Source organism: Salvelinus sp. IW2-2015, linkage group LG33 (assembly GCF_002910315.2).
Source record: "Salvelinus sp. IW2-2015 linkage group LG33, ASM291031v2, whole genome shotgun sequence".
In the NCBI taxonomy this organism is placed as follows: Eukaryota; Metazoa; Chordata; class Actinopteri; order Salmoniformes; family Salmonidae; genus Salvelinus; species Salvelinus sp. IW2-2015.
The window spans coordinates 22,030,017-22,039,580 of record NC_036872.1 but is presented as its reverse complement, the minus strand read 5'-3'; the positions used below and the strand labels follow the sequence as shown (position 1 = coordinate 22,039,580).

The window sequence follows — 9,564 nt, the reverse complement described above, 5'->3', positions numbered from 1 at the left end:
GCCGTTCTATCTGTAGATAAGGTGCTGAGTGGAGGACTTTGATGTTATTCTGCTCTCCCTTCTATGCTGTAGATAAGTGTCGAAGTGGAGGCTTTTGATGTTATTCTCTTCCTCTATTCTGTAGATTAAGTGTCTGAAGTGGAGGAACTTTGATGTTATTCTCTCATCCTCTATGCTGTAGATAAATGTCTGAAGTGGAGGACTTTGTATGTTATTCTGCCTCTCCCTCATCTATCTGAGTATAAGTGTCTGAAGTGGAGGAACTTTGATGTTATTTCTCCTCTGCGGCTCTCGTACGTCTGTAGATAAGTGTCTGAGTGGAGGACTTTGATGTTATTCTCTCTCCCTCTATCTGTAGATAAGTGTCTGAAGTGGAGGACTTTTGATGTTATTTCTCTCCTCTCTTCTGTAGATAAGTGTCTGAAGTGGAGGACTTTGATGTTATTCTCTCTCCCTCTCTATCTGTAGATAAGTGTCTGAAGTGGAGGATTTTGATGTTATTCTGCTCTCCTCTATCTGTAGATAAGTGTCTGAAGTGGAGGACTTTGATGTATTCTCTCCTTCTATCTGTAGATAAGTGTCTGAAGTGCAGGACTTCTGATGTTATTCTCTCTCCTCCTATCTGCTAGAATAAGTGTCTGAAGTGGAGGACTTTGATGTTATTCTCTCTCCCTCTATCTGTAGTAAGTGTCTGAAGTGGAGGACCTTGCATTCCCAGATGGATGCGGTGGACTGAAACACAGCATTACACCACACGAACACACACACCTAGGGTAGATTGTTAGGCAGCCATGGCTAAAATAAGACGTCTGAAAAGGACCCAGGTGTGTGCGCGGATGGTCTGCCTTCCGTTGGTTCTCATAACAGCTTCGGCATGTGATGAGACTGAAGTAGAAAAGGATTGACCCCGCAGTAGTGCAAGCCAAACGTCCAAGTGAGCAGGGGTAACATACCGTCACAGCCAACCGCCGAGCACATTTTCACCAGCACACCTGCAGGGACACTCAGAATATATGTCACCATTATGTCTTGTTGTGTAGTGTGTGTGTCTGTAGGTGTGCTGGGCGGCACGTGAGCTAAAAACAGAACTTGCGTGTGGGGTTTCTGAGAAGGACAGGCGGCAGACGGGGCCGAGGACAAAACAGAATAGAACTGACAGAGAAGATTTAAACAGCAGCAGGAGAAACTAGAGCTGGCTGCAGAAAACGCAGCACCATGGCAGATCAGCAGCAGATGTGAAGTAAGTTACCTCTGGATGTGCAGCAGATGAGACCCATAAATGAGAGTTCGCTCCCAAGGTACCCTATACACAAGTCAGCACGAATATACGTCACCAGCTTGTACTGAGAGGGAGAGAGAATAACATCAAAGTCCTCCACTTCAGACACTTATCTACAGATAGAGAGGGAGAGAGAATAACGTCAGAGCTCGTTTGTTTGCGTTTGTTCATGTGTGTGTGTGTGACTCAACATGTTAAGAGTGAGCAGTGTCTCTGAGTGTACAACTCACCACATTGTATGGTGAGGGGTATCTCCATGGCGCGGCGTCTCTTGTACCTCTGCTCTGGCGAGGGGAGCGAGGACCAGCTGGCAGACAGGTACCCAAACTCATCCCAGAACTTCACTATGCCCTTCTGAGCTAAAAGAGGGAAAAGCAGAAACATTCCAGTCATTTGGACTAGGGATGTCGCAGAAACGATACAACTGCATAACTGGGTCTTTCTATAAACTAGGGTACCAGTGGGTCTTTCTATAAACTAGGGTACCAGTGGGTCTTTCTATAAACTAGGGCACCAGTGGGTCTTTCTATAAACTAGGGCACCAGTGGGTCTTTCTATAAACTAGGGTACCAGTGGGTCTTTCTATAGACTAGGGTACCAGTGGGTCTTTCTATAAACTAGGGTACCAGTGGGTCTTTCTATAAACTAGGGTACCAGTGAGCATTTCTTGTAGTGGACAACTGTTTGGAGCTGTTACAAAGTCATGAATAATCATTTGCAATTTGTCCCCCCGTTAAGAAATAGCGGAGAAACACCGATACATTCAATATATTTAATTAGTTGAATCAAAACCTATGTTTAAACCCTTTGTCATACAAAAATTGTGGCATAAAACACTATCTTTCTTTCTTTACATTTATGATACGGTTTGTTGTTATAACATATACTAAGCATTTAACAATTGAATTACACATTGACCTTGATCCTGTGAAATTCCTGGATATTGTTGTCGGACTCTTTTTTTTGTATGGAGATCTCGGAAGTGTACTGTAACCTCCTAACATTCCGTATCTCCCTATGTTACAGTGTGAAAACAGTTTTCATGGGAACACATATCCAAAATAATGTATGTGATTGCAAAATCCAATACTTTAAAACAGAAAGACTAACTTTAATAATTAATAAAACAAAAATCGATACATCATTAACAGGGTTCTAAAATAATTACGCATAATAGTTGTTTGATGCACCCTTGATGTCTAGCTGTTTAGTCACGTGGGGACATTATTGAGCAACATCAGCTGATTCAGGAAAGGATTTTCTGAATGACTGTTAAGTGATAAAGAGCTTGTGTGATACTGCACGCCATTTAACAACAGCCGAAGTGAGGAGGAACTGGAGAATTGACAGAACATTTTGGTGTCTGTTACAGCGATCAAGATAATAAGCCTAAATATTAAATCAAGATTTCTGAGGTAAGATTATGGTCCGTGTACGTTTTGATCGTTTGCTTTCCAAGTTAAAACAGAGAAAACGGGAATGTGTAAACAGCCTGTTTATTTGTTTTTGCATATAAAACCAAAAAAACACTATGTTTTATTTCGATGTTCAAATGTGGGTAGGGGTTAAATGTAGAATGCCTGGTCAAGTGCACAGCCAACACTTCCTGTCCTTTCAAATCAGGTCACCCTTCTACACATCTATTATCTATTCATTAATAGCTTCCCATACCATTCCACAGTGCCAATATAAGGTAAGATTTCTCCATAAGACTGTGTGTATTGACTTATTACTAAACTGCTGTTACTGTAAATGGTTAGCTGACTGATATAACCTAGCTACCATGGGTAATCTTATTAAATGGTGCTATACTGCCAAAACAACAGTATCCATTGCTAGAGATATGCCCTAGCTATAGTTAGTCAGTGGTTGCACATCTAACTAGCTGGAATGAAGCAAGGTTGTGAATAGTAGATATGTAAATATATCCTTTCAGTGTTTCCAGCAGGTCTCCAGCTACCCAGACCTGTCTGATCAGCCTGGTAGGGTGTCGTAGGTGTGTCCAGCTTACACCTGTGCAAATCTGTGTGTATATAGCAATGGAATGAAACATCCAACCAATGCCTCAAGTGTAGTGCTGTAGGTCCACCCCACACCTGGAGGGTTGTAGGGTCCTGTCCAGACACAACCCCTAGACACTGTGGAAATCTGAGAGAATTGGACAGGTGCAAGCAATACCGCCAAAATTCAACCAAGCCTATCAGAGGGTAAGGTTGTGCTCTCACATGTCACCACCCATCAATCCCTCTCAGATCTCCACAAGTGTCTAGACTCTGGGCAGTAGGGGCTAGGGGTTGTTTCTGGACAGGCTATTGGTATTATTGTAGCTCAGTCAGTCAGTCTGGTACTGTCAAAAATACTTAATAGCAGTCAAATACTTGCTTCCTCTGTCCTTAGGAGAATCTCAATTGCATTTCCTTGATTCATTGCATCCTCTCTCCTCATCAAAACCCATTGAATGATAAAGGTCAGAAGTCCCTACACTTTCACCTTCTTATCCAATGGGTTTTGAGAAGGAGGCAAGAAGAAAGGAAGTGAGGAATGACGGAAATGCAATTAAGATTCTTCCCTTGTTCCCTCCATTCCTCGTCTCCCTCTCAAAGCACATTGGGAGAGAGGGAAGGTTCTTCCCTCCTCTCCCCCCCTTTCAAGGAGAGGCAAGGAGTGGAGGAAACAAGGACAGATGAAGCAAGAATGTGATGTCTAGTTCACACACACTTGCCTGAAGAGTTTAAGAATAATGATTTCATTATTGGTTATTATTATTATTGTCAGAACCCATTGTATTATATTACATTTTTATTTAATCATTTTGAAATTTTGACCCGGATGTCACACATGGGCCCCTTAATTTATAGAATGACCCAACTATGCTCATGAACAGTATTGTGTCTCTAACTAGAGCTATTCACCTGATTAAATAGTTACATTGTATTTCTACGATCTGTTTATTTAGCCTACCAAACAATCTGCCTGCATTCTCCACTGTCCCTCTAATGTTGCATCCTAGACATAGGGAGAGGGGCATGGTAGGCTACACTTAAGTAGGGGTGAACTGTTTTGACTGCACTCATTTATGAACGCTTTGAAAACAATATCAAGCAGTTAACTTACAATGTCAGTTGTATACTATTGAAAAGCCGAGAATGTCAACGTTCTAATGCTAGAATTACTGTAATGAATTGTTACCCTGAAGCCTAATTCATCTCTGATTAACCACTATTATGGTTATGTACAGTGCCTTCAGAAAGTATTCACAGTCCTCAACTTTTCCCACATTTTGTTGTTACAGCCTGAATTTAAAATGTATTACATTTAGATTTTTCCCCCACTGGCCTACACACAGTACCCCATAATGTCAAAGTGGAATTCTTTTTTTACAAATTAATAAAAAATGAAAAGCTGAAATGACTTCAACCCCTTTGTTAAGGCAAGCCCAAATAAGTTCAGGAGTAAAAATGTGCTTAACAAGTCACAGAAGTTGCAGGGACTCACTGTGTTCAACATTATTTTTMAATGACTACCTCATCTCTGTACCCCACACATACAGATAATTGTAAGGGCCCTCAGTCGAGCAGTGAATTTCAAACACAGATTTAACCACAAAGACCAAGGAGGTTTTCCAATGCCTTGCAAAGTAGGGCACCTATTGGTAGATGGGTAAAAATCCCCAAAGAAAATAGACATTGAATATTCCTTTGAGCATAGTGAAGTTATTAATTACACTTTGAATGGTGTATCAATACACCCAGTTACTACAAAGATATAAGCGTCCTTCCTAACTCTGTTGCTGGAGATGATGCCAATTCAAAGTTGACTTAAAACAGTTACAGAGACGAAAGGCTGTGATAGGAGAAAACTGAGGATGGATCAACAACATTGAAGTTACTCCACAATACTAACCTAAATTGACAGTGAAAAGAAGGAAGCCTGTACAGAATAAAATATTCTAAAACATGCATCCTGTTTGTAACAAGGTACTAAAGTAATATTGCAAAAAATGTGGCAAAGCAATTCACTTTTTGTTCTGAATATAAGACGACATTGAATCTTCCTGAGTGTCCTCATTACAGTTGGCTTGAAAATCTATGAAAAGACTTGAACATTTTAAAATAATAATGTGCAAATATTGAACAATCCAGGTGTGCAAAACTCTTAAGAGACTTACCCAGAAAGATACAGTTGTAATCGCTGCCAAAGGTGATTCTAACATGCATTGACTCAGGTGTGTGAATACTTATGTAAATTAGATTTCTGTATTTAATTTTCAATACATTTGCAAAAATGTCTAAAAACATGTTTTCACTTTGTCATTATGGGGTATTGTGTGTAGACGGGTGAGAGAATTTTTTTTGAAAATTCAGGCTGTAACACAATAAAAAGGGGAATAAGAAGTATGAATACTTTCTGAAGGCACTGTGTACGTTCAGTGTGTTACCTATGTTGCTGTCCTTCCAGTACTGGGCTAGGTGTTCTCCCATGGCTCTCAGAAGGTGTCTGTATTCTTTAGCGTCCGCAAAGTCCTGCTTGTTGTGAGTGGGCTCCAGAACCAGGTATGGGACATCTACTACCCCCACAACACCCCCACACGCCCTGCACACACACACACACTTCATTAGAAAGCATTTCTGGTCGTCTCACTGGTCACCGACTAGCCAATAAGAGGACAATCGAAGGGAGTGTATGTGTGTGTGGTACTCACATTCCTCCCTCCAGCTGAGGTCCAGTCTTTTCGTACATCTTGATGAGGCGAGAGCAGTTATACACAAACATCCCATCCAGGTCTCTCTGCTCAATGTTCACCCCGAAGATAAAACTCAGTTCCTTAGGCTCCTTCAATGCTCTGGGGGAAGGAGAGCAGTGTTAACGTTTTATTGTTTGGTTTGACTTTCATTTGTTTGTAAAGMTAACATTTTTATTTTGACTGACTTCTGTTTGGACTCCTGAATCATCTTTTTCACTTCGGCCTCCCGTCGAAGCATCATGGCCCCCTCCTGAGCCTTACGCAACATGACCTGGAGCAGAGAGAGGATTTGAATAAGGGAGGAGAGGAGTCAGACCATTGGGTCAAGATATTGCTAATCTTGCCGTGTGTGTTGGTTCTTACCCGTGACTCTTTGGACAGGTCGTCTCCCAGTTTGGCCTCCAGAGACAGACTTTTGCTCTCCGCCTCACGAGCCTTCTCCTCCGCTGGAACACACACACAGAGAGGGGAGTGGGTTCTAAAGGCAGAACTGGTTCTGTGTGTGTGTGTGTGTGTCTTACCCATCTTGGCCAGGTGATGTGTGTGTGTGGGCAACTCACCTATTTTAGCGAGGTGATCAGCCTTTTTTACTTCCTGCTCAGCACGGGTTTTGAATCGAGTCGATGTGTATTTATATACCCTGAGAGACAGACACAGACTTAGCTGAATGGACACAAACAGGACNCACACACACACACACACACACCATTAGAAAGCATTTCTGGTCATCACACTGGTCACAGACGATAGTCAATAAGAAAGGAGTGTGTGTTACTCACATTCCTCCCTCCAGCTGAGGTCCAGTCTTTTCGTACATCTTGATGAGGCGAGAGCAGTTATACACAAACATCCCGTCCAGGTCTCTCTGCTCAATGTTCACCCCAAAGATAAAACTCAGCTCCTTTGGGTCCTTCAACGCTCTGGGGGAGGGAGAGAGAGAAGTGTTATAGTTCTATAGTTTGCCTTAACTTTAGTTTGTTTATAAAGTTTGTTTGTAAAGTTTAATATTTTGACTGACTTCTGTTTGGACTCCTGAATCTTCTTCTTCACTTCTGCCTCCCGGCGAAGCATCATGGCACCCTCCTGGGCTTTACGCAATATGACCTGGAGGAGACAGAGACAGAAAGAGGGTGATTTGAATAAGGGAGGAGAGGAGTCAGACTATTGGGTCAAGATATTGTTTATCTTGCAGAGTGGTGTGCGTATGTTGGTTCTTACCCGTGATTCTCTAGACATGTCGTCTCCCAGTTTGGTCTCCAGAGACAGACTTTTGCTCTCCGCCTCCCGAGCCTTCTCTTCAGCTGGAAAACACACACACAGTCAGTGGGGGTAGTAGGTTCTAAAGGCAGACCTGGTTCTCTGTGTGTGTGTGTGTGTGTGTGTGTGTGTGTGTGTGTGTGTGTGTGTGTGTGTACCTTGCTTATCTTGGCCAGGTGATCTGTGTGTGTATGTGTGTGCGCACATGCGTGAATATGGGAAACTCACCTAACTTAGCAAGGTGATCAGCCTTTTTAACTTCCTGCTCAGCGCGGGTTTTGAATCGAGTCGATGTGTATTTATACACCCTGAGACAGAAAGACCCACACTTAGCTGAATAGACAACATCTCTCGTCGAACATCTCATTCCAAAATCAAGGGCATGAACACTAGATGGTGGAACATTGTTGCGGGGAATTGCTTCCATTCAGCCACAAGAGCATTAGTGAGGTCGGGCACTAATGTTAGATGATTAGGCCTGGCTCGCAGTCAGTGTCCAAAATGAATCTCAAAGGTGTTCGATGGGGTTGATTTAGGGCTCTGTGCAGGCCAGTCAAGTTCTGCCACAACGATCGAAGGGCCTTCCCCAAACTGTTGCCACAAAGTTGGAAGTACAGAACCGTCTAGAATGTAATTGTATGCTGTAGCGTTAAGATTTCCCTTCACTAGAACTAAGGGGCCTAGCCTGAACCATGAAAAACATCCCCAAATCATTATTCCTCCTCCACCAAACTTTACAGTTGGCACTATGCATTTCGGGTAAGTAGCGTTCTCCTGGCATCCCCAAACCCAGATTAGTCCGTCAGACTGCCAGATGGTGAAGCGTGATTCATCACTCCAGAGAACATGTTTCCACTGCTCCAGAGTCCAATGGTGGAGAGCTTTACACCACTCCAGCTGACGCTTGGCATTGCGCATGGTCATCTTAGGCTTGTGTGTGGCTGCTCGGGAATGGAAACACATTTTATTAAGTTCTCAACGAACAGTTCTTGTGCTGACGTTCCTTCCAGAAGAAGTTTGGAACTCGGTAGAGTGTTGCAACCGAGGAAGACGGTTGTCCTCGATTGGTTGAGGTCAGGGGTTTGTGAAGGCCAGGTTATCTGATGCAGCACTCCATCACTCTCCTTCTTGGTCAAATAGCCCTTACACAGCCTGGAGGTGTGTTGGGTCATTGTCCTGTTGAAAAAGAAATGATAGTCCCACTAAGCCCAAACCAGATGGTGTATCGCTGCAGAATGCTGTGGTAGCCATGCTGGTTAAGTGTGCCTTGAATTCTAAATAAATCACAGACAGTGTCATCAGCAAAGCACCCCCACACCTTAACACCTCCTCCTCCATGCTTTAAGGTGGGAAATACACATGCGGAGATCATCCGTTCACCAACACCGCATTTCACAAAGACACAGCGGTTGGAACCAAAAATCTCCAATTTGGACTCCAGACCAAATGACAAATTTCCACCGGTCTATTGTCCATTGCTCGTGTTTCTTGGCCCAAGCAAGTCTCTTATTATTATTGGTGTCCTTTAGTTGTGGTTTCTTTGCAGCAATTCACTCCACGAAGGCCTGATTCACACAGTCTCCTCTGAACAGTTGATTTTGAGATCTCTGTGAAGCATTTATTTGGGCTGCAATTTCTGAGACTGGTAACTCTAATGAACTTATCCTCTGCAGCAGAGGTAACTTTGGCTTTTTCATTCCTGTGGCGGTCCTCATGAGAGCCAGTTTCATTTTGGCGCTTGATGGTTTTTGAGACTGCACTTGAAGAAACTTTCAAAGTTCTTGAAATTTTCCGTATTGACTGACCATGTCTTCAAGTAACAACGGACTGTCGTTTCTCTTTGCTTATTTGCGCTGTTCTTGTGATAATATGGACTTGGTCTTTTACCAAATAGGGCTATCTTTCGTATTCCACCCCTACCTTGTCACAACACAACTGATTGGCTCAAATGAATTAAGAAGAAAATAAATTCCACAAATTAACTTTTAACAAGGCACACCTGTTAATTGAAATGCATTCCAGGTGACTACCTCATAAAGCTGGTTGAGAGAATGRCAAAAGTGTGCAAAGCTGTCATCAAGGCAAAGGGTGGCTACTTTGAAGAATCTAAAATCTAAAAAATATTTTGGGATTTGTTAAACACTTTTTTGGTTATGACATGATTCCATATGTGTTATTTCATAGTTTTGATGTCTTCACTATTATTATACATTGTAGAAAATGTAGAAAATAAAGAAAAACCCTTGAATGTGTATGTGTGTGTGTGTGTGTGTGTGTGTGTGTG

General features: G+C 42.5%; 1 protein-coding gene across 3 annotated transcripts in view; it reads right to left on the bottom strand.

Moving 5' to 3' along the window:
• Nucleotides 1–9,564, bottom strand: part of morc2 (MORC family CW-type zinc finger 2) — a 28,326-nt gene that overhangs the window by 10,641 nt on the left and 8,121 nt on the right. For 2 of the 3 annotated variants that reach the window (XM_070437120.1, XM_070437121.1), the window contains exons 11-16: nt 6,584–6,663; nt 6,387–6,469; nt 6,209–6,294; nt 5,982–6,122; nt 5,718–5,872; nt 1,510–1,638 (exon numbers count right to left, since the gene is read on the bottom strand). In XM_070437120.1, coding sequence (XP_070293221.1) covers nt 1,510–1,638; nt 5,718–5,872; nt 5,982–6,122; nt 6,209–6,294; nt 6,387–6,469; nt 6,584–6,663 — 674 coding nt within the window. Of the gene's footprint in view, nt 1–1,509; nt 1,639–5,717; nt 5,873–5,981; nt 6,123–6,208; nt 6,295–6,386; nt 6,470–6,583; nt 6,664–7,508; nt 7,589–9,564 lie in introns of all 3 variants that reach the window. The other variant, XM_070437122.1, reaches the window with a different exon arrangement.